Source organism: Mirounga leonina, unplaced genomic scaffold, assembly GCF_011800145.1.
Source record: "Mirounga leonina isolate KUSES-001 unplaced genomic scaffold, KU_Mleo_1.0 Mir_454, whole genome shotgun sequence".
Classification (NCBI taxonomy): Eukaryota; Metazoa; Chordata; class Mammalia; order Carnivora; family Phocidae; genus Mirounga; species Mirounga leonina.
The window spans coordinates 8,510,025-8,536,636 of record NW_023270763.1 but is presented as its reverse complement, the minus strand read 5'-3'; the positions used below and the strand labels follow the sequence as shown (position 1 = coordinate 8,536,636).

General features: G+C 51.8%; 2 protein-coding genes and 1 long non-coding RNA gene across 9 annotated transcripts in view; 1 reads left to right on the top strand and 2 right to left on the bottom strand.

Moving 5' to 3' along the window:
- Window positions 1–256: 256 nt before the first annotated feature.
- On the bottom strand, window positions 257–13,945 carry ORAI2 (ORAI calcium release-activated calcium modulator 2). Of its 7 annotated transcripts, none has more exons than XM_034988576.1 (3): window positions 13,924–13,945; window positions 6,107–6,394; window positions 257–993 (listed from the first exon to the last, which is right to left on the bottom strand). In XM_034988576.1, exons 2-3 carry the CDS (start codon window positions 6,329–6,331, stop codon window positions 454–456), a joined length of 765 nt encoding a protein of 254 aa, XP_034844467.1. In that variant the 5' UTR covers window positions 6,332–6,394; window positions 13,924–13,945; the 3' UTR covers window positions 257–453. The 7 variants fall into 7 exon arrangements, with proteins under 7 accessions (XP_034844467.1, XP_034844464.1, XP_034844465.1 ...); XM_034988573.1 differs by lacking the exon at window positions 13,924–13,945 and adding an exon at window positions 11,837–12,257; XM_034988574.1 differs by lacking the exon at window positions 13,924–13,945 and adding an exon at window positions 11,898–12,257.
- On the top strand, window positions 9,803–14,017 carry LOC117999456. The gene is made up of 3 exons (XR_004676269.1): window positions 9,803–10,003; window positions 10,128–10,256; window positions 13,519–14,017. It is a non-coding gene; the product is annotated as an uncharacterized LOC117999456 (long non-coding RNA).
- Window positions 14,018–17,465: 3,448 nt separating this feature from the next.
- The window catches only part of PRKRIP1 (PRKR interacting protein 1), a 28,035-nt gene continuing 18,888 nt past the window's right edge, over window positions 17,466–26,612 (bottom strand). Inside the window, exon 6 of the mRNA XM_034988571.1 lies at window positions 17,466–18,878. Within this exon, the coding sequence (XP_034844462.1) occupies window positions 18,781–18,878 (98 nt within the window). The 3' untranslated portion in view covers window positions 17,466–18,780. The remainder of the gene's footprint in view (window positions 18,879–26,612) is intronic.

Genomic DNA, 26,612 nt, shown 5'->3' with positions numbered 1-26,612 from the left:
TCAGCCTGGCCACCTAATCCCCCCAGGGCAGGGGAGGGAAGCACCAGGCCAAGCTGTGGGCCTGCACCCCATCTAGTCACAGAGGATGGCACGTTGAGACCCACTTCAGGTGTCATGGGGCCATCCCTCCTCTGAAACCCTCAGCCCTCCCCCGCCGGCCGCCGGCTCCCCGTCGCTGAGATTGCCCGGGACGCCTGGGGGCTGCTCGGAGCCCCCTCTCCTGCCGCAGGAAATCCCCAGGCCCTAGGACTCAGGCTTTTTTTTTGGTCTCAGCTCTTTGAGCAACAGAGTCTCTCTTTTTACTACAGATTTCCAATTTCTGCGGGAGGACCACCCAGCCAGGTTTTCCAGCGTGAAGACAGGGGTAAGACTTTGGTCTCGAACCACACGGCAGTGTCAGGGCGGCCTCGCCGGCAGCCCACCTCCATGCTGTGCCCCTGGGGCGCTGCGCCCTCACACCACCTGCAGGCTGCGCTCGTGCCCGTCCAGCTGCACCTTGAGCTTGTGCAGCTCCTCGATCTCGCGGTTGTGCCGCTCGGTTTTGTGGCGCACCAGGGAGCGGTAGAAGTGGATGGTGAAGACCACGAAGATGAGGCCCACGGGCACCATGATGATGGTGGACACGAGGGCGGCCTGCCAGCCTGTGTGACCGCCGGGGCCGGGCGGGGGTCCAGGCTGGTGGCGCGCATCCACGGGCAGGAACTTGATCCAGCAAAGCAGCACCACCTCGGCCAGGAAGAGCAGGATGCCCAGCACGGTGGAGAAGCCCCAGGCTAGCTCGATGTAGGGGTGCATGCGCTCGTGCGGCGACTCGCTGATGGAGTTGAGGTTGTGGATGTTGCTCACGGCCTCCACGTTGGGCAGGATGCACGTGCTGATGAGCAGGGCGAAGAGGTGCACGGCCACCAGCACCGTGGTGCAGGCGCTGAAGGCGATGAGCAGCGGCCGGGGGTACTGGTACTGCGTCTCCAGCTGCACCTCCACCATGGCCACCTGTGGGGCAGAGCGGGCAGGGCTGGGTCGGGGCGCCCCCTGTCCTGGGCCCGCAAAGGGCAGGGGGCGCCCGCCTCGCCATTCCCACACTTCAGCACTCCCTGTTTTCTGAGCAGCTAAGGAACATCTCACTGAGGAAGGATCTCGAAGGATTAAAGCACAGGGAGGGGAATGGAGGGCCTCATCCCCACACCCACCCGGGGGGCCTTCCCGGTGCCAACACAGGGGGCTCCTGGGGTGCCAGGCTTTGAGCCAGGGCAGAGGCCACACTTCCCGGGAACCTGTGGGCTTGGCTTAGCCACCAAACAACTGCTGTTTTTCAAAAAAATAAAAAAATGGGGCGCCTGGGTGGCTCAGTTCGTTAAGCAGCTGCCTTCGGCTCAGGTCATGATCCCGGGGTCCTGGGATCGAACCCCACATCGGGCTCCCTGCTCAGCGGGGGGCCTGCTTCTCCCTCTCCTGCTGCTCCCCCTGCTTGTGCTCTCTTGCTGTCAAATAAATAAACAAAATCTACAAAATACTTAAAAAAAATTAAAAACTAACCTTTCAAAGGGTAACAAGAGAAAAGTAGTAACCGGGGGCTCCTGGCGGCCCCCAGACTCAGAGCCGCCCACCTGGACAGCCTCACGCGGACCGCAGGGTGCATCTGGCAGAGGAGTCCAGACGAGACGCCCCAGGGAGAAGCCCGCATGGAACGGTGACAGGAATGAGGGCAGAGGTGAGGGGGGGCTGGGGGGGGTGCTGGGCTGCACAGGGAGCTGAGTCATCACCCACAGTCACACGGAGACAAGGCCAATAGGTAAGGCCTGAAATGGATAAATCTAGAAACCGTAGTCTGGAGAAAGTTACTCAGAGAGGAGGGGCCTGCAGGCGCTGCCGCTGGGCGGAGGCCAGGGCTGCTAACCAGCCTCCAGGCGCTCCTTCCTTTGTAAGCTGCGAGCATGTACTAACCTTGACAAAAACTGTTTTTATTATTATTATTTTATTTATTTATTTTTTTAGATTTTATTTATTTATTTGACACAGAGAGAGAGAGAGCACAAGCAGGGGGAGCAGCAGGCAGAGGGAGAAGCAGGCCTCCCGAGGAGCAGGGAGCCCGATGCGGGGCTCGATCCCAGGACCCTGGGATCATGACCTGAGCTAAAGGCAGATGCTTAACGACTGAGCCACCCAGGCGCCACCGTTTTTATTATTTTTTAACTGAAAAAAATTTTTAACTCACGCCACCGAGATCAAGAGTCACATGCTCTACTGACTGAACCAGCCAGGCGCCCCCCAAACTAGTTTTAAATAAAAGAAAAAGGGGCGCCTGGGTGGCACAGTCGGTTAAGCATCCGACTCTTGGTTTCGGCTCAGGTGGTGATCTCAGGGTCCCGAGATCGAGCCGCGCATCCAGGCTCCACACTCAGGGGAGTCTGCTTGAGATTCTCCCTCTCCCTCCGCTCTTCCCCCCAACGCATGTGAGCCCATGTGTTCTCTCACAAATAAATACATAAATCTTCAAAAATAAATAAATAAGGGGTGCCTGTGTGGCTCAGTCATTAAGCATCTGCCTTCGGCTCGGGTCATGATACCAGGGTCCTGGGATCGAGCCCCGCATCGGGCTCCCTGCTCGGCGGGAAGCCTGCTTCTCCCTCTCCCACTCCCCCTGCTTGTGTTCCCTCTCTCACTGTGTCTCTCTCTGTCAAATAAATAAATAAAATCTTAAAATAAATAAATAAATATCGATAGATCAATGGATGGATCCACAGTGGGAACCAGAAGCCCCAGCCTATCTCTGTGGTAGCGAAGGTCTATAGCCAGCAAGGCAGGACCTGCTTAGCCAAGGCCTAAAGGTAGCATTCAAACTACAGACTAGGAAACGTTCTCCTGCCTTACTTTCCCCAGGGCGGAACACAGTCCAGGCAGAATGGCTCGAATGGCTCCCTCCTGTGGCCCGGCTCCCATCCCTTCCCCCAGGGGATGGTTTAGTCCAGGCCCGGCAAGGACTCCGGGACTCACCACCTTCTTCCAGGTACCCAGAGGTAAGAAAGCAGACCAGTCAAGGAAAGGGGAGGGAAAGCAGAAAGAAGCCAGAGGAAGACTTTTCTACCCACTGTGTTTGCTTCCTAGATCTAAGCCATCCCATTTTTAAAATTTTACAAGAAAGATTTCACAACTTGTAGCAACTTCCACCTCCTAGAGTGAGAGACTCATCCTCTCAGCAGAGATGGAACATTCGGTAGGTAAAAAGAAGATACGGCAGTCCTGGTGGACCACAGCTGAACAGAAACTCGGCAGTGATCACTGCTTCATACAGTTGCCATACCATACGAGTTGAAGGATGGTCTTTTCTCAGTGCTCCCGTGGCCTGGGCAGGCTCTTGTTACCACAAAGGACATGGTTCAACAAAAGGAGGTTGTAAACCACAGAGGGCGCTGAGGTGAGAAACAAAGATAAGTAAAAGGCCTACAGTAAGAAAGTTTTGTTCAGCCTCCAGGAGAGAAAGGGCCAAAAGGCCATTTTTCAATGTGTTTATGCAAAGGTTTTATGAGGGGGCCTCGGATCACTGGTTCTGTGTGTTTGCAGAAGGATAAACATAAAGAAACAGGCTCCAGGCTGGGCCTAAGTGCTTGTTGTTGGACAAAAGAACAGCTTTGCAATTCTAATTAGGGGATACATAACATGAAGGGAGAGACTCCACCTAGCAAACTGTCTGTCTTCATTTGCGCTTATCCCTGCCCCTCAGTCGGCCACGGTGTCTGCGTGCATCTACCTCCTCCCGCACTGAGCCACCGTCTGATGAATCATGACCTGGTCTACCAGCAGCATGTTACGCTGGTCAAGTGGGCACGCTGCTGCTCTCCCTACCCCTGCTCTCTGCGCCACGCTCTTTCTACTGCTTTACAGTCCCCCCCCCCCCCCCCCCCCCCGCCCACTTACGGCGGAATCTCTGGTGCGTATTAGGCTGTGGCAGCCTCCCTGAGAGGAACCTTCTAGAAGGCAAGGCGAGGGCACTGTACGGCTGCTGAAATGTATCCCAGACTGTGTAAGGGAGCACGTGCAGGTAGAGGAGACACTGCGTAAATGCTGAAGAAAGGAATTCTTACTGGCAAGGGTGACCGCCATCGCCAAGCTAGGGATGGACGGCACCCTGTGGGGCACATCCGGGCCCTCCCATGCCTGTCTCTCTGTGGTCACTATTTTCATCTAAGACCACTTCAGGCCCCTGCAGGCTGCCACTCGATCTCACACTAGTCCTCCAGAAACCACTCTTTGTTTTATAACCTGATGAACAGGGCCGGTTTTCCAATTTTAAATGAGTAGTTTTGGAGGCTTCAGTGTGGGTGAGCCCTTTTGTGGGCTGCGGAAAGAGTGAAGCTTCTCTAAGTCTGCAGATCCTAGTGTTTGGAAGGCCAGGGTCTAAACAGACACTGCAGACAGGAACTGAATTCTGAGACCTGGGCCCCCCACACAAAGGAAACCGGCATACTGCACCAGGTCACGCAATACTCCTCACGGTTTTTCCAGAGTCACAAAAATAATAATAAGAGCAGGCCAGACAAACCTAATGCAATCCTATAATTCCGTGGTGGAGAGAAAACAAGCTCTCATTTTCATAGTGATGTTTATACTTCTCACACATACCCTTCAAATTAAGCTTGAGAAAGGATTCTGTCTTTTGTGTGTGACGGAAACCACAAGAAGAAAATCACTATAAGCCCAAGTTGTGCCCCATATGATTGTACCCTTTTGAAGTTATGTTAAAAATAAGTAAATCAATACCACGTGACACTGAACTTAAAGCCTTTGCTTTAAACTACAGATCCAAACCCAAACTTACTGCCTGTAAGCTTGGTGACCTCTGTCACACCCAGACTACGCAGGCTCTCGGTTTTCCAAGGGTGGACTGTACCAATGAGTGAGCAAGCCCCTGCCACAGGACTGGCCATAGTGGCTCACTCTGACAACTTATTTTCTGTACTGCCGACCTGACAACGGAGGCTCTGGGCTTTGGAAAAATAACAACTGTTTTTTACATTAAAGGAAAAAATTGGGGCGCCTGGGTGGCTCAGTCGGTTGGGCATCTGCCTTAGGCTCAGGTCACGATCCTGGGGTCCTGGGATTGAGCCCTACGTTGGGCTCCCTGCTCATTGGGGAGCCTGCTTCTCCCTCTCCCTCTGCTTGTGCTGTCTCTCTCTCAAATAAATAAATAAAATCTTAAAAAAAAAAAGAAAAAAATTATTTCCACTCAAGAGGACCTCTGAGCATACAACAGAGAAAGAGGGGTGGTCACTCGAATCCTGGCATCTTCACCCTCTGGGGCAATTCCCTGAAGGGATGTGGGTCAGGGGCCTTGGAGTCAACAGGTGACACGGCCCTTCTCAGGGCACGTGGTTCTGCCCAAGACCAACTCTTGTCCTGGGGAAGGACTCAGAGGAAAGCTGCAGCCTGCCTGGCAGCCAGGAGTCAGGCTAGAGGCTCTGCTCCGTCACCAAGAGGCCACATCTGGGGGCGGGGGGGGCAATCTGCGTCCCAAGCTGGGTTAACCTGAGCAAAAACCCCCATCAATCCCAGTCCCGCTCAAATCCTTCAGATTTCCACTCTTGGGTGGTACTCGGGATGAGGCAGACATGGTACTCTCCCCCCTGTACATTGAAGCTCTTTCAATTGCTCTTGACTTCCCTGCCAAGTAACTGCTTTGTGGGAATGTCAGAAGGGGGCTTTCTGGGACACCTGGGTGGCTCAGTCGTTAGGTGTCTACCCTCAGCTCGGGTCATGGTCCCAGGGTCCTGGGATCGAGTCCCACATCGGGCTCCTTGCTCAGCGGGGAGTCTGCTTCTCCCTCTGCCTCTCCCCCCTGCTCATTCTCTCTCTCTCAAATAAATAAATAAAATCTTAAAAAAGAAGGGGGCTTTCTGTGGCCTCTGGGGCCTCTGCATCCCCCAGACAACCCCTCCAGTTGACGGAGCAGGCCCCTCAGAGGAGCTGAGACATGGGGAGACTTCCTAAGGGTCTGTCCTGACCGCCAGTAGGGCCCAGAGGGAGCGCTTTGCTCCCTGAAGCGTCACAGGATCTCGACAGCAGAAGCCTGCTTTGCAGGCCGAGGGCCCCGCCATGTGTCTGCACTCACCATGGCGAAGCCCGAGAGGAGGGCAGAGGTCCGGCTGGAGGCCTTCAGCTTGGCTCTGCTCAGGTAGAGTTTCCTCCAGGACAGGGCCTGCACGGAGTGGTGGTTGGAGGTGACCAGCTCCAGGTAGCTGCGGCGGACCCAGTCTCGGTAATCCATGCCCTTGTGGCCCGGTTCAGAGCAGGCAGGAGTGGAGGGGTCCACAGGCACGTTGAGCTCGGCACTCATGGTGGGAGCCAGGCTGGGGGCAGGAGAGAGACACTCTCAGGCATCCCAGAGGGTTCCCGAGACCTGGAAAAGCCAGAAGCCGGGCAAGTTAACCTCCTCTGGGACCTGTTGTACACCAGGTGTTGTGCTGAGTGTGGGTCCCTGATCCCTACACAGGATTGTGGGGACCCTCTGTTGGGGAGGAGGGTCAGGAGTGCATTTCCAGGAACCCCCCCACCCCCGCCCCCTCCAGCATCCATTGTGCCTCCACAAAGCTAATGATCCGGCCTTCCATCCCTACATCAAAAAGGCTCCAAGCACCTGTGGCTTGTGGGTGAATGGAACTCTACGGTTAGCCAAAAGCCCTAAGAAATCCTCCAATTTGTTTCCATCTTCAAGGAGTAGGGAGCTACAGCATGTATAAAGATCCTAGGACCTAGTCACTAAGCCTGGGTTTGCTCCCAGAGTGTGATCCTGAACATGACATCTGAACTTTCTGACCCTGTGCATCTTCCAATGGGGACATCCTTACCCTTACCCTTACAGGGCTTGGAAACAAAATAACCAAAGACTCAAAACCGCTTTTCAATGCCCAGGCGCCAACCACGAAAAACACATTTCCAAGCTGGGGCTCATTTCTCAAATCCAACTTGAATTTTAATCGGCGCAGTTCACCTCCAGAAATGCTTGGTTTCTGGAACTAAAGGAAAGCCACATCCAGGCTCTGATGGAAACCGTGAGCAAAAGGAAGAACTGAATCCACCGACACGAGCACCTTCCACAGAGCAATGGAGGCCAGAGGTGTCTGTAGTCCTCCCAGGTAGGTATCTGGTTTGACAATAACACGGCATGAAGATCAGAAGGGCCAACCTGTCAAGATTTGTGAATTTAAACCCAAATCTCCACTAATCCAAATAGGGGATTGGCGGTCTCGTGCAGCCCAAGGGGCCGGCCCATGCAGCAGCATGCCGGGCTCGGCTCTAATTAATCTGTAGGGCAGACTTCAAGGGCACAGACACCTCACAGCTCCCTTGGCATCAGATATTAACTTGTACGTTCAGGCCCGCATAGGCCCCACCAAAAGCCTACTTAAGGCTATTAAGAACAGATCAGTGTTCCTAGGTCCCAGGGAGCACGGCCGGGGGGTGGGGGTGGGGGCTGTTTACCAGGGTCAGTGGCTGTGGGAACGTGCCAAATTGGATCTATCCACGTCAATCTCTAAAAGGGTTCTATGGGAAGGTCCTGGAGGTGGGGAGGAGCTCTCTCTTTTGGGGTGCTTTCCTCCCTGTTCTCTGCCAGGCTGCAGAAGTGTAGCTTTTACTGGCCAACAGGACCCTGGGGAACAGTTCTGTGCACTTCTATTTCTGCCAGGGGATACCAATTACTAGGTCATTTCTAGGAACGTCGATGTGAGAGCCATGGTCACTCTGCCCCTCGCCCACGTCTGCAGCCAGCGGCGCTGCTTTCGAGCACTTCCATCACCGGAACGTCCCTTCCCGCGGGGAGAATCCAGAGAAACACCGCTAACTAATCCATCAGTTAGCTCCAAATAATTGAGAATGGCATCATTTGAAAATGCACTTTTCCTCTTTTCTTCTTCCATGCGTCACAGAAGTGAGCCGACAGGTATGAGGAGGACAGCATATGGCCGTGTGGATGGGTGAAAGGCACAACCTTTGCCGCCTCAGGGTATCCATCCTCTAAACTCCATCCAATGGATGCTTACTGGGCTCTAAGGTCAGGCTGCATTTGATACTTAGGCATCAAAGATGGAAGTGGTGAGGATCCTGTGAGTTCCTTCTACCTAGTGGGGAAGCAGCATTAGGGGGTGATTCTCACCCAGAGAGCTAACTGCTGCTTTAGTGGAGGGGGTGTGAGGGCCAAGGGAGCAGAGGAGGGGCTAGGCTGCATCGGCCTTGGGGAGAAGGTCCCTACTGGGGAGCAAGAACGTAAGTAGTGAAGGCAGCACTGGCAAAGAGGGGCCCTCCCTCAAAGACGAGATGCTGCCCGCATGGGAGGGTTCTGAGAGGCAAGGGGACATGGCAGGAAGGCTGGCTGCGAAGGGGGTCAGGGAAATGTGGGGGGAAGGCTGGATACGGGGGGGGTGTGGAACCGGAGCCAGCCCAGGCAGTAGGACCGGAGGCGCAGGGCTGCAGGCACTCTGAAGGAACTAGTAAGGGGAGCAGCTTGGGGTCGGTCTGGTCTGGGTGCCCACTGAAACGGCTGGCTGACCGGGAGGGGCAGGAGGGCCTGGGGGCCTCCAAAGGGGTACAGGCATGTGTGGGCTGAAGAAGGGGGAAGCCCAGGGCCATCCATGGGCATGGGCTGGGCTCGAGTTGGAAAGTGGAGATGGAGGGCTTTGTGGGCAGTGAGGGCGGACAGTGGCCTCTGGGTAGTGCCCAGGCAGCCTCAGCCCTGCACATGTCCTCAGGGTGGCAGGGAGTGGAAGGAAGGGTGGGGTGTGCATCTGCTTTGAGCCAGGTCTTGAGGCAGGCCTGTGGGTCCTGGAGATGGAGAGGCCACTTCCTGCTCAGGGAGCAGCCCGGACCGGATTCATATCCATCCTAATCGTCCCAACCCCAATGTCCTACCTTGTGCCAGGCTTCCTCCCCCTACCCGGGGGGGGGGGAGAGGCAGAGTCTGGTCCTCACACTCCCGGATGGGGCAGGGGGTGGGGTGGGGCAAGATGGAACCAGACATTTGTCAGGTGGCAGAGGCTCCAAAAGGTCCTCTCCTGGCTGAACTTTGCAGGCGATTTTTGTTGTTGTTGTTTTTAAATATATAAGGTTAATCAGAGAAAAAAAGCTCTTGTAGAATAACGATGACTCTCTGAAGATGAGCTATTCTCCTTGGCAGGCCTGTCTGATCCAGGGGGCGGGTCTGGGGTTTGGCTGTTTTAATTTCCTTTAAACATCTGGGGCATGAGCAACGGCGAGTCTGTTTCTGACTCAGTCTCTGTCACACCCGCGGGGGGCGGGGGGGCGCAGCCCCCATAGGGCTTTCCCAGAGTCATCCACCTGCATCTCGGTCCCTTCCCCTAGGGAAGCCTCAGGAGCCGCAGGACCCGCATTCGGCCCCCGTCCCCGACCTCCCTCCGAGCCTTCTCAGCGCCGCACCCCGCCCGAGGATCTCATGGGGTTGGGGCCACCTGGCCGCCCTCCAACCCCGAAGCCACCCCATCCCAAGCCTGCCCAGGAGAAAGCCCATCCCCTCCCCCCGTCGGGTCTCCCGGTGCAATTCCGGTCGGTCCCCCAGCAGGGCGGGGTACCCCCCCCCACACCCCGCCAACCCCCCACGGCGAGCACTCACCGAGCTGCTCTGCCTGCCCGCCCGGCTCCGCTCCGGCTAGGGCTTGCGGCAGGCGGCGTGGCCGTGTTGCCCTGTGGCCCCGTGGCCCGGCCGGGGCGCTGAGCACGGCCCCCTCCCTCCTTCCGTGCGTCCTGCAGGGTACCCCCCCAGCCCCGCCCCCGCCGGCTGCCCCGCCCCCGCGGGCTACCGCAGCCGCTGCCGAGGCAACGGCGCGCCGCCGTCACGTGGTTGGCCCATGGGGGGCGCCACGGGCCACGTGACTTGGCAGGCCGGGAGCGGAGGGAAAGGCGGGGACTCGCTGCCCCTCCTGGGGGACCCCCGCGGCGTGGACCCACCAGTCAGGACCACCCGGGCCGGAAGCCGGGGAGCGGAAACCGGCAAAAGGTGCGCATCTCTCCCGTTCCCCGGGCGCGCCGTGGGCTACAGTGAACACGGGTCGGCTCGGCGGCGAAGGGGGCCGGAAGCCTGGGCATCCCTCGCTCTCACCACCCCCTTCCTTCTCCCTCAGCAGCGCTGGCGAACGATGCGGCTGCACTTTCTCTGGTCCCTGGGTCTGGACAACAGGTCCAGGGCAGGGTGAGCCCTGCTCGACCCGTGTGTGGGTCTGACTACCCGAAGAGAGCACGGAGTCCCCAGGGTGAGCCCCAAAGGATGCCCAGGCTTGGCCATGGGCCGTGTGGAAGGGTGGGGAGAGGCCAGGAGGGCACGCCCTGCGGGGAGAGGGAACAGGTATCCCATTGTCAGCCGACAGGGCCGGCGGGGTGAGGTGGCTAGAGTGGGGAAAGGGGCACCGTTTGGGAAGGGTTCCGGCAGCCACACCCGTTTGCCAGGGTGGACCGTGGCACTGCGCACAGCGCGCAGGAACTGGTCAGGTGGTGGCCCGGACTGTAGCCGACCACCGCCCCACCCCCCGCCCCCAGGCCCAGCCAGACACACGGGGTTCTAACCCGGGTGCAGCTCGCTTGGCCCCTGATGGGCGTCCGCTGAGCTGTTCTACTAAGCTATTCAAACAGAACATTCTTTTCAGGAAGTGCATACGAATAATTAACCAAGAGGCGAGATGGGTTCATATCAAGCCCCCGTGCCAAACGGCCCCTCACAGTCCTTCCTGCGTGCCCTACATAGGATTTTTCCATCTGTCACAACACTATCCAACAGTGACACATTTATCCAAATGAAAGAAAAATTCCACTCATGTCAACCAGTCCAAGTTTTCTGACAACTGTAAGAAGAGAAGTGAACGGATGTCAGGTCAAATCCATTTCTCTCTCAAGACGTATTCTAGAGGCCAATGCTGAGAGCCGGAATGACACCTTTTAAATTCAGGAAGACACTTAAAAACAAACCACAGCCTAGGAAAATCCCAGGGTCTGATTACTGACCCTCCGCCCAACACACATGCACACACATTACAGATGACTATAGGAAAGGGGATCATTTGAATTTTAGGGGGCGGAACCCTCAAAAACCAACAGCTCTTTGTAAAATGATCTGGAAAACAGGAAGAAGAAACGCTTTGTAAACTAGAGTCATTGCATCATAGATGACCATTCTTTCCACAACAGAGTCACTTGCTTAAATTTTCACCCTTGGTGTCTGACTGCACATCCTTTAGAAAGCTTCCGGTACCAGTGATGGCGCTCCCACCCCCTAGCACACCTACCCAGCGTGCCCAGACAGAAGCAAAACCTAAGTCATCACCACCAGTGCTTTTCCGAGCCAGTTTCCTAACCAAACACAGAAAATGGCTTTCTCCCCAGCCCCTAGAAGATTAAGGAAGGTGCCAGCACCATGCTGAACGGAGAGGAACAGTTAGAATACTAATAGTTGGAAGGCCCCTTAGGTGCACCACTACCCAGAGGAGGAGGGTCAGGGCAAGGCCCATGGGTGCCAGCCACGCAGCTGGCACACCCAGGGGAGAGTCTGGGCTGTGATTTCCCGAGTAGTTTGGCCACAGCAAGTTGCTCCTTCTCCTCGGGTCTCAGCTTGAAAAAGACCAAGTCCCTTGGGCGCCTGGGTGGCTCAGTTGGTTAAGCGACTGCCTTCGGCTCAGGTCATGATCCTGGAGTCCCGGGATCGAGTCCTGCATCGGGCTCTCTGCTCGGCAGGGAGTCTGCTTCTCCCTCTGACCCTCCTCCCTCTCATGCTCTCTGTCTCTCATTCTGTCTCAAATAAATAAATAAAATCTTTAAAAAAAAAAAAAGAAAAGAAAAAGACCAAGTCTCTGAGGCACATCCCAGGAGCTGATCACGTTCTGGTCTTCCCCATCAATGCACACCCTCATTCCATGAGGACCGCGGCCCCTGCTTTCCTCTTCCCTGGGTCTTCTCATCTGGATGGCCGCTCAGCTGCTCTGGACAATGTATCCAGTCCCTTGACAGTTCTGTCCCCTTGGCCATTGACTCCCATGGTTAGGCCTTGTCACTACCCTTTAGATCTTAAGTTCACACCTCCCACTTCCTGACCCTTTCTCACCCAGTTCTCAGCCTGTACCGCCTTGCTTCCTAGCCTGTGTTGATACCAGCTCCCCGCCCCCCTCCCTTCCCACTCAGCCTGACCCCTTCTGACCTCTCCTGCCACCACCTTCCCCCACTTCTCGCCACACTTCTCAAGAGAGCTGTCATTACCACTTCCTTCCCAGCCCTCTGCAGCCCACTGCCACTGTGACGTGAACTCCAGGACAGATTGCAGCCGTGCCTTCCTCCCTTCTAGAAACAACTCTCTCCTTCTTCTGGTGCCCTCACCTCTTTTTTTTTTTTTAAGATTTTTTTATTTATTTGACAGAGAGAGACACAGCAAGAGAGGGAACACAAGCAGGGCAAGTGGGGGAGGGAGAAGCAGGCTTCCCGCTGAGCAAGGAGCCCGATGCGGGGCTTGATCCCAGGACCCTGGGACCATGACCCGGGCTGAAGGCAGACGCTTAATGACTGAGCCACCCAGGCGCCCCATTCTCACCTCTTTTTTTAACCTGTGCAGGCTCCCCCTCTGCTGTCCCCTAGATGTGGGTGTTTCCCCACTTCCCTCCCGACAGGTCCCACCCACTCCCGTTTTGAGGAGCCTGTTGACTCCAAATGGTCACTTCCAGCCCAGATCACCCCCAGCCTGGCAGGGCGTGACCCAAGCCCCCCACCCCCACCCCCACCCCCGCCACGCTTACAGCTGAATACCTCCTCTTTCCTCACCTGCCTGCCCTACCTCCTGGGTCACCTGTCTCAAGAATTCCACCAGCCACCCAGCTGGTGACATTACAGATCTGCTGTCATTCCTGATTCCTCCATCCCCATCCAGTCCTGGGAACTCTCCCGTTTCTCCCTGGTCCCGCTGGTCTCACACTAATTCAGGCCCTCATCACCTCTGCTCTGCATTTCTGCAAGAGCCTTCCACCTGTTCCCTTCCCATCTACTCGCCACACTGTGAAGTGGAAAAATTCCTGTCTCTCCAGCCCCCTCCAACCCTTCAGTTTTCCCTGTGGCCTTAGATCAACTCCAGTCCCCTTAACCTAGTGACTCAGGCCATAACAGGGCATCTACTACTAATCTCTACTCGGCTTTCTTTCTTTTTTTTTAAAGATTTTATTTATTTATTTGAGACAGAGAGAATGAGAGAGAGAGAGCACATGAGAGGGGGGGAGGGTCAGAGGGAGAAGCAGGCTCCCTGCCGAGCAGAGAGCCCGATGCGGGACTCGATCCAGGGACTCCAGGATCATGACCTGAGCTGAAGGCAGTCGCTTAACCAACTGAGCCACCCAGGCGCCCTACTCGGCTTGCTTTCTTAAAACTGCTGTGAGCTACCTAGGAGCTCAGTTCAGTCCTGCCCGCATCCCGGAGGCCTGGGTCACATGCCACTCTGTGGTACGCGCCACTGCACTGACCTTTCTCTTGTCTGTGTCTCTTTATCAGACCTGGAGATCCTTCAAGCCAAGGCCTACATCTTGCTCACCATCATCCCCACTGCTGAGCCAAGTACACTTAGGAATCCTTCAGATTAAGCTTTTGGTCCTGTTCAACAAACATTTGCTATGTGCTGTGGAATAAGAAAACTGAAAACTGCCTCAGGACCTGCCCCACGATGTTCTCTTTATAGAAATATATTAAAATATGGTAACTGTAGCTCACTTTAGTCAAGTATGTGCCAAACAGTAGACATAAATGAGCTTCCACAGGGGAGAGAGAAGGCGCACCTGTTTCCAGAAACACTGCCGAAGGAAATGGTGCTCTCCCCACTCTCCTTCTAGGCAGCCTGGAGACGGATTGAGTTATATTCCTATTTCCGGAAGTCAACAAAACGTTACTCATCTAACTCACCTGAATAACTGGCTTTTTCCAAAAGATCCATGTCGAAAAAAAAAGAAAGGAAACTTGAAGTAGTAACAGTCCTCGACAGGTTCCAAACCAGTGTTTCTGAAGGTATGGGAGGGGGCGCCTGCGGCAGAAGCCGCAGGGGCGGGGCGGGGCGGGGGGGGGGGGGGGGGTGTCTGAAATGCCTGAGCTGCGAGGAGTCGGCCTCCTCGGCCTGGAGGCCGGGCCAGGCAGTCTGGATGTCTGAAGTGGGCTCTCCTGTTGCCTGGGGCATCACATCCACGTCTCCAGCACACACAACTGTGTGCACCTGCTCAGGCTCTTCCTGCCACAGAGGCCGTTTTTCAGGTATGAACAACTTCCCTGCTCGCTTTCAGGCACTGAGATTTGCTCAGTCACCTCACGGGACATCACTGAGCACCTGTGATGTCCCAGGCCCTGTCCTGGCACTAGAGGTACAGCAAAGAACAGGACAGGCAGGTCCTCACGCTCTGGCGGCGCTCAGAGTTGAGTGCGGGATGTGAGGGCTGCTGGTGTGGCAGGGGGCTGCTGACCAGTACACAAGGGATGGATGCTAGGAAGACAAGGCAACGGAACAGGGTGGGTGGAAAGCTGAGGCCTGACGGCACAGGAAGGGGCAGAGCAGGAGTGAGGGGAGTGGGGCACCGACCCGGGCTGAGTCTGTGAAGCCACAGACTCCGAAGACAGCAGTCAGGGTGGTATTTAAAGCCACGGGTCAGATTAAGATCTCCTGGGGCCTGAGTGTTAACCATAAAAGGCAGTGCACTGGGTCACCCTAACTTTAGGATTTGAGCAGAGAAGCAAGCCAGGGAAAGGTGGAAAGAAAGGCAGGAGGCAGTACGGTCGGGGTGCTAGGGGTTTTGGCTTCTAAATGATAGATGCCCCCGGGGGCTCGATGTGGCAACACTGAAGGCTTTCAGTGGCATGATGGGGATGAAGACTTGGGAGAGGTGGAAGCAAACAGAGAACTCTCTGGAAGCTGGGCTGAGAAGGGAGGAGATAAATGGGGTGGTGGTCTGCAGGAGAGCCTGGAGCCGGGGCTTTGCTGCTGTTGCTCGTGGAGCTGCTTGTGGTTGGGGGGGCGGGGCGTGCACCAGGCACTGTACCTGGAGGGCAAGCCGGGCTGGGGGATGGTGGTGGGGCAGGAGGACTCAGCCTGAACCTCTGCTTTCCCTCTGCTCTGGGGGACGGTTACCCGCTGTGGGGGAGGGCCAAGAAAGGACACCTTTTAGAAATGCACCTTTTAGATGGTGGGAGATGAACACAGTAGGGAAGACGTAAAGGATAGGTGGGGAGTGCTGGTTCCCTCCCATGTGACTTCTCTGGTCCTACATTCAAAGTGGGACTGCGGAGTTCAGCTCCTGATCCCCCAGGTGAGATAAAGCACCGTTCGCACAGGGAAGACAGCAGGGAGGCACAATCCTTGCTTTAGGAAACGCCGCTCTCCAGAAGGCCAGGCTTGCTCATGCACGTTCCCTCACTCTCCGAACACGCCCTGGTGCTCATTATTCATAGCAGTTATGTTCCCTAAAGTCACTGTGGACGCTGAGTGTTGATTAGTGAATACTGAACCACTGCTGCTTGGGGAAACGGGGGTGTTTCTGTTCCCCCCACACACACCTGTCACATCAACTGCCTGGCTGGTGCAGTTGGGGAAGCATGTGACTTTTTTTTTTTTTTTAAGTTTATTCTATTTTATTGGGAGGGGCGGCAGAGGGAGAGGGAGAATCTCAAGCAGGCTCTGCGCCAGGGGCTCAATCCCACAACCCTGAAATCATGACCTCAGCTGAAATCCAGAGTCAGAAGCTTAACCGACTGTCTGAGCCACCCAGGTGCCCTGAGCGTGTGACCCTTGATCTAGGGGTTATGAGTTCAAGCCCCATGTTGGGTGTAGAGATTACTTAAAATAAAACCTTAAGAAATAAAAATTAAAAAAAAAATAAAGTAAAAACACTTGCATTAATATGTATGGATTCATTAAAGATGAAGTTGCAGCCAAGGGCACTGTAACTCATGCCTGAACAAAGCTTATCTAAGGCACATCCGGCCTTCTTTTGTTTAGGACACTAGACAGTACTTCAAGTACTATGCTTCAGGGCCATTTAAAAAATGGCAAAATCATCAAGGAAAAGCAAAAAATGCAAAAAAACTGCCATTAAATGGACACGTTTGAGCTGGACAGGAAGGCAGAGCACTGCCTTGTTTGAACTCAGCTGGAAACACAGCATTAGGCAACTTGAATTTTTCACCGGTCTGTGCATGTCTGCAAGTGACCACAAAAGCACCACGAGTACTCATCTTGGGGTTAGAAGTGTTAGTGAACAGGTGGATTCACGAACATAGAACTTGTGAACAATAAGGGACAACTACACTTAAAACCATTATATACCTTATCATACGTGCACGCATGCACACGCGCCAGGAGCTTATTGAAGGAGCAGCCTTCAGCCTACGGCCCTGGCACCGAGAGAGCTGCACTGGGCCTCCCTCCCAGCGTGTCTGGGCCACACACAGCTTCTCCCTGGAGCAGCATAGCACTACGGTGCAGGGGATGGTGGATTCTGGGAGTCACACTGCTGGGGTTCAAATCCCAGCTCTACCACTTACTTGCTGGGTGACCTGGGCAAGTTTCCAGACCTCTCTGTGTTTATAAATCTCGTTGGGTAAACCTATAAGGGACACCTAATCGAAGGACAGAGTATTCCAATACAAGTAACTGTGGCTGGCACAGGGCTGTCTCATGAAGTGCTCAACAGAAGTGTGGGGAGCGAGTAACTGAATGAAGTAAATGAGAATTCTTATAACGCGAGGCTTCCTGAGACAACCAAGTTATGCACACCTTTGTGGATCAAGTCCTGATTTTCCCCACCCACAAGCCAATTAATGACGGCGTAACTGAATGATTTTCTCCCCATCATGGCTTTTTTTGGGGGGAGAGGGGGGTCTCTCTGTATCTCCCACTCCCTTCTCAATGATGACACCTAACTGTTCCCTTTTCTCAAACAACAATACCCTGAAGACCATCATTCAACCTAAGGTATTGACAGCCCCTTAAAAATTGCCAGAAATTGCTAGACATTTCCTACCTAAACATCCTCTTCTGAAAACCTAGTAAACGTGTAGAACATAAACCTCCAGCCTGGCATCCTGTTATCTGTTCTGGCATTCGCCCCCCCCATTCCAACACATGTCTGCTTGGTGTCATTAATAAGCTCTTGGCCAGATGCACCAGAGGCAGCGTCAGTACTGCATACCCAGGGGGCACCTGGGTGGCTCAGTTGGTCAAGTGTCTGACTTTGGCTCAGGTCATGATCTCAGGGGTCCTGGGATCGGGCCCCACTTTGGGATCTGTGCTCAGTGGGGAGTCCGCTTGTCCTTCTCCCTCTGCCATTTGTGTTCTTTCTCTCAAATAAAATCTTTAAAAAAAGAACTGGAATACCTAGATCTTCAGACTCCAAGTTCTAGCACCGCTGACAAGCCTCCAGGGCAAGAGAACACCCACAAGATGCAGGCTGCAGATTCAAAGCAAGAGTTGTGACACACATCTTGTGGAGAGATTAAGAAACCAACAGTACAAAGATAGTAGAACAAAAAATAAACACAAAACTAACCAGCCAGTCCCTGACGAGAGAAACACAGGTTCCAAAATGTACAGCCATGGGTGTGCTAATTTATTAGGGCTGAATTTTCCATTTCAGTTTCCTGGGAAAGAAAAATTCCTGTGGCTTGAATTGTTTAAAGGAAAGAAGTGATCACAGATGTCGCCTGGCTCAGGGTGGGGGCCAGGAAAATCCATACTGCAAAAATGAAAAACAAGTAAAATGTTTCTTAGTTTCCCTTCGCTCAAAACCACTATTTCCTTAATTCTATCAAACTCCATAAAAGGCACAAAATGCACTTAGAAACTTGGAACTGGAGATAAATAGCCCCAAAAGTGAGCAAAGGCTCCAATTCAAACCATCTCTGTCCCTCCCACTGGCCAGAGAGACCGCCCCAGCTCACCTCGCACCTGGTTCAGATCCCCTACTGCAGGTCTAAAATGCGGCTTTTGGCCAATTCACTCCCTCCCTTCGAGTTGGGCCAGGACTCCCCACACTCTGCTCTGGTCCAGAAGAGCTGGGATTCTCTGTTTATTTTTCTGAAAGCTTTCTTCACACCCCAAGTTGCCCTTCCTATGACTCGGCTTCCTGGCTGAGCCCCACATCTCCCTGTGCACATGTTCGGGGCTTCTCAATTCACACTTGGGGGCTGGGGGCTGCTGGGCGACAGCATGTATCATGGGGTACAGTCTGCCCCTGAGCGGGAGGAAGTGGGGGTCCTGCACCATGCAGTGCGGGCTGGCCCCAGAGCCTGGGCCATTTCCTTCAGCAAGCCTGGAAACAGGCCCACTCCTGTCACATTGCTTCCGAGCCTTCCCTACAGCTTCGGAACAACATTACACAGGTCTGAACAAAACCTAAAGTGTTTCTGTTCTTTACTAAATAAACATTTCTTTCACAGAAACCAGTCCAAACTCATCACTGTCCAAACAGAAGAACAGGCACCAGGAGCAGAAAGTAATACGTGTTCGCTATCAGTGGGAACCTGAATGAACTTTGCTCAGCGGTGCCCCAAGTGTCCAAGACCCGGTTCTCTCTGTCCCACAGGCATGGAGGCCTGCCCACAGGTGGGGTCATCAACGGTCAGGATGGGTTCCCACTTGCTTCTCTCCAGCAAGGCGCTGGGAGGGGAACTGAGTTGAAACAGAGCCTCCTCCTTTTCCCTCGGGTTGTGTGGAGGGTTTCCTGAGGCCCTGGTCACAGAACGGGCCAGGCTCCAGAGAGCCCACCAGAGCAAACACTGTCATCGCCCCATGATGAAGCTGGGCTGCTCCTCCTCCTCCTCTGTTCCAGACGCTTCCTCAGAGCTACTGGATGGCTGCTCCTGGGACTGACTGGATCCTGTAATCACATGACATCTGATTAGAGACATACAAATTCACCCAGAGAACCAAGGGACACTTTAAAAATGGAGGAGCACTGAGGAGAGATTATGAACAGTGCAGAGGTTAGGGGCACCAACTCCCCACGCTGCGTGGTCAAAAATCCACGTATAATTTTTATTTTTTTAATTTTTTATTATTTATTTATTTATTTTGATTTTTTAATTTATTTGACAGAGACAGAGCAGGAACACAAGCAGGGGGAGTGGGAGAGGGAGAAGCAGGCTTCCCGCAGGGCAGGGAGCCCAATGCCGGGCTTGATTCCAGGACCCTGGGACTATGACCTGAGCCGAAGGCAGACGCTTAGCGACTGAGCCACCCAGGCGCCCAATTTTTTTTTTTTTTTTTTTTTAATTTTAAAGTAGGCTCCATGCCCAGCGTGGCATGAACTCATGATCCTGAGATCAAGACCTGAGCTGAGATCAAGTTGGATGCTTAACCAACTGAGCCACCTCGGCGCCCCTTCATGTCTAACTCCTGACTCGCCCAAAATGGAACTACTAATAGCCTACTGTTGACCAGAAGCCTTACCCATTACATAAACAGTCCATTAACACATTTTCTATGTAATATGTATTGCATAGTGCATTCCTACAATAAAGTATGCTTCAAGAAAAGTAAGCCAGATAGAAGAAAATGTTATTAAGAAAATCAGGAAAATACATTTACAGTGCTGTACTGTAAAAAAAAATCCACATATATGCAGACCCACGCAGTTCAAAGCCATGTTGTCTAAGGGTCAGCTGTAGCTGTGCCCACACAGCATGAGGAGCCAGAGGAGGTCCTCACGTCCATCAGTCCCTTGTGCCACCTCTCGGATATAAAGGGTGGGTCACAGAACTGATCTACCACTGCTGGCAGCTGAATCTCATCTCTGTGAAGAAGGTCCAACAGCATCCATAAAGGGAGCCCAACACCCCATCAACTGGGCCTCACTGCTTTTTATTTTATTTTTTAAAAATATTTATTTATTTGACAGAGCCAGCGAGAGAGCAAGCACACAATTAGGGACAGCAGCAGAGAGAAGCGGACTCACCGCTGAGCAGGGAGCCCAATGCAAGACTCGATCCCAGGACCCTGGGATCATGACCTGAGCTGAAGGCAGACGCTTAACTGACTGAGCCACCCAGGCACCCACCCCACTGCTTTTTAGATGCTGCCCCCCCATGTGGGGCCATGTCCCCAGCCAGCCCTTTAACACTTAACATTAGGCCAACAACGCTCCTACCCAAGTCTCAAGCTCTCACGACAGTTTGCAAAAGGATTCAAAAACTATGTAGCAGAGGGCCCTGCCCACAACAAATATGCCAGCTTCCCAGCTCTTCCCACAGACCCAGAAACCTTCTCTGTTGACACTCTACATGCAGCTCTGAATTCCAGTGTTTCCCCAGCATGACTGTCGGTACCCACAGTGCAGCTGAGCTGGCCAAAAGCTGAGCAGAAAGACAACTTGTTCCCAGCTCCTCCTCCACCTCCTCCTCCCCTCTCCTTAGGAGCAGGGCAGTGGGCGAGAGTTGCAACAGGAGAGCCAGAGCCCACAGAGGCAGCCCTGTCCTCCAGCCCCTTGCAGGCACCGTGGGCTCCCTAGGCCCACCAACAGGCCTCCTCCCTGCAGATGTGCAGGAACTCGCTCCAGCACCCCCAGGGACCCAGAGCTTTGCTACTGCTGTCGTCACAGGGTCAGACAGCTTCAAGGTGGGGGGCCTGGGGTGCCCAGGGCACAGCACAGTCTACAATCACCCTCACACCCCAGGGTGGGCCACTAAAGAACACTCATGGCAATGGCTGGAAACCATCTCTCAGATTTAGTTTCATTACTTTAGGATATTCCTCCTTCTCAACCTCATGCCAAAAGGAATGAGAAGTTTCGAAAGTGCAAACACTGAGCATATTTTATTTTTTCAGGTTTACTTATTTTAGAGGAGGGGAAGGGGCAGAGAAAGAATCTCAAGCAGCCTCTGCACTGAGCGGGGAGCCCGACGTGGGACTCAGTCTCACAACCCTGAGATCATGACCTGAGCCAAAACCAAGAGTCAAACACTCAACCGACTGAGCCAGCCAGCCGCCCCAAGCATGTTTTAATAACTAATATTTGTAGAAAACCTCTTATGTTGGGGCGCCTGGGTGGCTCAGATGGTTAAGCCTCTGCCTTCAGCTCAGGTCATGATCTCCAGGTCCTGGGATCGAGCCCCGAATTGGGCTCCCAGCTCAGCAGGGAGTCTGCTTCTCCCTCTCCCCTGTTTGTGCTCTCTCTCAAATGAATAAATAAAATCTTAAAAAAAAAAAAAACAACAAAACCCTCTTATGTGCCAGGCACATGCTGTCTTTCCATATACCACCTTGTTTCACTCTAACAGAAATCTATGCGATAGGGCCGCCTGGCTGGCTCAGTCAGTGGAGTGTGCAACTCTTGATCACGGGTTTGTGAGTTCAAGCCCCACGTTGGGTGTGGAGATTACTTAACAAGAGAAGTCTAAGAGACAAGTACCATTACTACAGATCCATTTTACAGATAAGGAATGGAGTTCACAATAACTTGTTACTCAAGGTCTCATAACCACTAAGAAACAGGACTCTGACATGGACTGACTCTCTAGGCCTCTGCCAAACCATGCCTGCAGAAGTGCACAAGGAAACTGAGGCAAAAGGAAAACAAGGTAGAGACGGGGGTGAGGTGAGCACACTGAACGGATAAGCAAAGTGTAGTCTGTGCACACAGCGCAATATTACTCAGCATTAAAAAGGAAGGACATTCTGGGCGCCTGGGTGGCTAAGTCGTTGGGCGTCTGCCTTTGGCTCAGGTCATGATCCCGGGGTCCTGGGATGGAGCCCCGCATCGGGCTCCCTGCTCCACGGGAAGCCTGCTTCTCCCTCTCCCACTCCCCCTGCTTGTGTTCCCTCTCTCGCTGTGTGTCAAATAAATAAATAAAATCTCAAAAAAAAAAGGGGAGGGGGAAGGACATTCTGACACCTGCCACAACATGGATGAACCTTGAGGACATAATATTCAGTCAAATAAGCCAGCCACAGAGAGACAGATACCTATGATTCCAATGCACAGAGACAGAAAGTAACCTGGTGGTTGCTAAGGGCTGGGGGTAGGGGGAAGGGGGAGTTAGTGTTTATTCAGGTACAGTTTCCATTTTATAAGATGAAAAGTTCTGGGGATGGACAGTGGTGATGGCTACACAACAGTGTGAATGCACTTAACACCACTGAGCTGTCACTTAAAAATGGTTAAGATGGTAAATGTTATGTATATTTTACCACAATACAAAAAAAAAAGAAAAGAAAAGAAAAACCATGCATGCCATGGAAAGATGGAGTGAAAAACTAGAGATGCATCAAAAACCTGGCTCTGAGCCCCTGGATGCTAGGGCAGTACCCCCCAGCTCCCTGAGTGCAGCACTCCCAGAAGAGGATGCTATTTCTATGGCATGCGGTGTGACCGGTCCAAGGCCTGGGCCCTCAGTCTCCACCCCAAAGGCCAAGGGGAACACAGTCGTTGCCACTTGTAACCCATTCCCCATATACCAGCCAGGGGCCCTGCTCTAGAACTCGGGCTCCAAGGTGGAAACTGCTGATGATTTGCTTTGTTCCATAACTTAGTCATACTCTGCCTCAAGGTTCTCTAAGAACTGCCAACCCCTGCAGAGGTCTGAACAGAGCAGGATGGGTGCACAGGATTTGATCTTCAACTCAGATCTTAAAGAAAGAGTAAAACACTAACTTGGATGCTTGTGCAATGGGTGTTCTGGATGCCCGAGATGCTGGCTACAAGAGGAAGGCGCAAATCATCCCCTGTGATTGAAAAGCCCTTGGAAATGGGGTACCTCATCTAATAGCAAATACAACAGATGCCTATGTTTGGGAAACATGATGTCAGGGCCTAGAAGCATTACTCTCGAAGAGAAGTCTAGGAATCTGGTGCACACCCAAATCCTTTGGTAACTTGACAAAGTTATTTCACTTGCTCATTCTTACAACATAATAAAAAAATAAAGTGTTTATCACTACTATGTTTAGTATCAAGGACACAAGAATCAAAAAGAGGCTGTCCCAAATTAAAACAACAGTGAGATACCACAACACGCAGACTAGACTGGCTAAAATGAAACAAACTGACGCTGCCACTTGCTGGTGAGGATGAGGAGGACAGCAGCTCCCGTTTACTGCTGGTGGGAGTGCAAGATGGTCCAGCTGCTCTGGAAGCTAGTCTGTCAGTTTCTTACACAGCAAAACACACTCTTATCACAGGACCCGGCAATCACCCTCCTAGGTGTACACTCAGCTGATCCGAAAACACACCCACACGAAAGTCATCACACAGATGTTTGCAGCAGCTTTCTTCATCATCACCAGAAACAGGACGCAACCAAAATGTCCTTCAACAGGTGAATGGATAAATAAACCATGGCATAGCCATATACGATGGAATACCATCCCACAATAAAAAGGAATGAGCTATAAAGCCAGGCAAAAGCATGGATGGATCTTAAATGCATTTTTCTAAGTGAAAGAAGCCAGCTGAAAAGGCTACATGTTGTAGGACTCCAACTATATGGCATTATGGAAAACGGTGAACAGACGGGTGGTTGCCAGGGATTGTGGGTGGGAGGAGGCTGGAGGTGAAGCACAGGATTCTTTTTAAGGCAATGAAACAATTCCGTAGGATACTGTAATAGTGGCTACAGGATGTCATGCATTTGTCAAAACTTATAGCACAGAGAATACATCTTAGTGTATGCAAATTTAAAAAGTTATTTAGGATCCCAGGACGAATGCAAAAGGTGACATATGAATTCAACCCTATAACAAACGGATGAAACAACTTCCGTGAAGGGGGTGGGGGAAAGTGCTGCCCTAAGCAATTTTGGAAACAGCGGAGTCTGTAAGACCAAAGGCAAAGGAACTGTACAGAACACTGGACTCTAGCTGATGGAAGTGTTTCGCACAGGTTAACAGGTTAACAATCCTGAAGCCACTATCCACATGCACTGGAACTGGACAACTGAATAAATGAACGGTGGAGGGTACAGGCCAGGTTCCTCATTATCAGAGCGGGAGGTTATGGGCAAACAAGCTGGAATGAGGCTGGAGGCTCATGATGGAAGGCTGGAATGATCCATGTGGCAATGGATCAGAGTTGGAGACATCAGTATAAACTCAGGTTAGCATAATAGAAATCAATACAAACAATTATATATAGATATATCTATAAATATGCGTACACACACTGGTTAGTACACATGCATATTTCCTTGTTCTATCAGTTAAGGGGGCCTACAAACAACAACACCCCAGCAGCAAAGAACATGCCTAACCCCCAGATCTTGGTTTCTAAACAAATCAAGACTCCTTGGAGAAATGGCTGGTTCTGGGTCTGGGTCTGGGTCAGGAAATATAAAAGGTAAGTCTAGAATAACTTATAGTGCCAGAAAGTAAGGATGTGCTTAAAAAAAAAAGAACAAGAAAAAAAAATCCAAATCCAATAATGATGGGAGTATGTAAAAGGGACACAGAATCCAAAGGAAAGAGCCTCCCATGGCCAAAGCTGGAACAAGATCAGTAACAAAATAAATAAGGTGATACTGGATTCAACCTGAAGTATAAAATAAATGTCCAAAAGTCCATATTGATATAAATAAATAGGGGAAAAGAGATCAATCCTGTGTAAAAGGATTTCAAATAATTCATGTAGCTACTCCACCCTCACAGAGAGGGTACATAACTCCTCACTCTTTACATGTGGGCTGCATGCAGTGCCTTCTTTCCAAAAAGTACAGCGTGGGAAGGGGGACAAAAGGAGTGAATTTACAGTAGACAGTACTGACAGGCACGGCCTCAACCAGGTGATCAAGGTCAAAACATCAACAGTGCAAGTCATCCTAACAGCACAGAGACTTGATATAATGTGATTAAGAATGGAACTTTATCTGTGTGGCCTTCCTCCCCCAAATAAATAACTCTAGTCTAATCAGGAGAAAAATATCAGACAAATCCCAATTGAGGGATATTCTACAGGACACCCAACCCTCCAAACCCTCAAAGGCATCAAAACAAGAAAGTCTGAGAAACAATCACAGCTAACAGAAGCCTAAGGTTACATGGTGATTAAATGTAATGTGATATCCTGGATGGGATTCTGGAACAAGAAAAAGGCATTAGGTAAAAACTAAGGAAATCTGAATAAAGCAGAGAGTTCAGCTAATACATCTATCAATACTGGTTCATTAATTGTGATAAAACGGTTAACTTCAGATGTTAATAAAAGGGGAAGCTGGATATGGGAATCCTTTGAACTATACTATCTCTGGACTTTTCCTGTAAATCTAAAACCATTCTAAAAGTTTTTTATTAAAAAAAAAAAAAAAAGACACTGCCTTACACTCATGGAATTGGGATTTTACAGCTGAATAGTGTTGGGGAAGAAGATTTCCTATGCCCTTTCAGGTCCTTCTAGCTGGACTAAGAATCAAACTGACATGAGACAGTAATAGGAGAAAGTCAAATTTAATTTTTTATGTATGGGGAATCCAGACAGACACAAAATTCCAAAAACAGGCAATAGGAAGGCTTAAGTGACATCCTGAGCATAGGAGAGGGGTAGGAGTCTGAGGATACAAAGAGGCGGAAGACCATTAGCAGGAAGGTAACAAGATGTTTGGAAAACAAAGGTTGCCCTATTGTGCAGATAATTTCTTAGGTAAAGAGGAATCTCTATTAATAGCTCTCTTCCTGGTACAGCAGGCAGTTGAGGGGGAGGTATAAGAGCTTTTCCTGAATCTGCTGGGTTTTGACTGCTTCTAACTCGTGAAAATTAGTAACAGGAAACCTTACCAAAAATAGAGTTGAGGGGTGTTGGCACTCTACCCCTCACCATCAGTTGCAGATCCAACAAGAAGAAATGGACTCCATCTTTTATGTGGATACTACTCTACTATCCCAGGTGGAGAAAGAAATGCTTTCCATGTACCCACCCCAAAAGCTTAGCCAATGAGAAGCCACCGTACTTTGAATTCCCAGTTTACTCCACTGAACTTTTAGTTTGTAACAGCCTTCCCAACTTACCCCTTTTCTCCTTAAAAAAGCATTACCTCAGGGCGCCTGGGTGGCTCAGTTGGTTAAGTGTCTGCCTTCAGCTCAGGTCATGATCCCAGGGTTCTAGGACTGAGCCTCACACTGGGCTCATTGCTCAGCAGGGAGTCTGCTTCTCCCTTTCCCTACCCCCACCCCTGCTCGTGCTTGCCCTCTTTCTCTCTCTCACACAAACAAACAAATAAATAAATAAAATCTAAAAAAAAAAAAAAAAAAAAAGCACTACCTCTCCTTTGTTCTCTAGATTTGCCTGAGGTTTGGCCATGGCTTGTTTGTCCAAAACTGCAATTCTTTTATTCCTGAATAACCCCCTTTTTGCTGGTAAAATAACTGGCAATTCTTATTTTTAAGGTTAACAAACTCAAAAATAATGTTCATGCCAACGTGGCCTATCTTGGAGCAGCCTGCCCTTGGCTCCTTCAAGAGATAACTGCGTTATGTGATTTAGCAGATTCTCTAAACCAAGTAGGTGAGTGCAGAGCTCTGGGAGCAAGGTGGAGGGAAAGGCTAGAATGGTTAGGTTGGGGGGGGGGAGGGTAGGAAAGGTTTTACAAAGAGAGAAAACATTGCAAGAGGAAGGTACAGGATGACTAGA

Bases quoted from the DNA above. Each gene is read 5' to 3' on its own strand.
- ORAI2 (XM_034988576.1), bottom strand. From the start codon at position 6,331: ATGAGTGCCGAGCTCAACGTGCCTGTGGACCCCTCCACTCCTGCCTGC. The intron at 994-6,106 runs GTGAGTGCAGAC...TCTGCCCCACAG, and splicing joins TCCTCTCGGGCTTCGCCATG to GTGGCCATGGTGGAGGTGCA.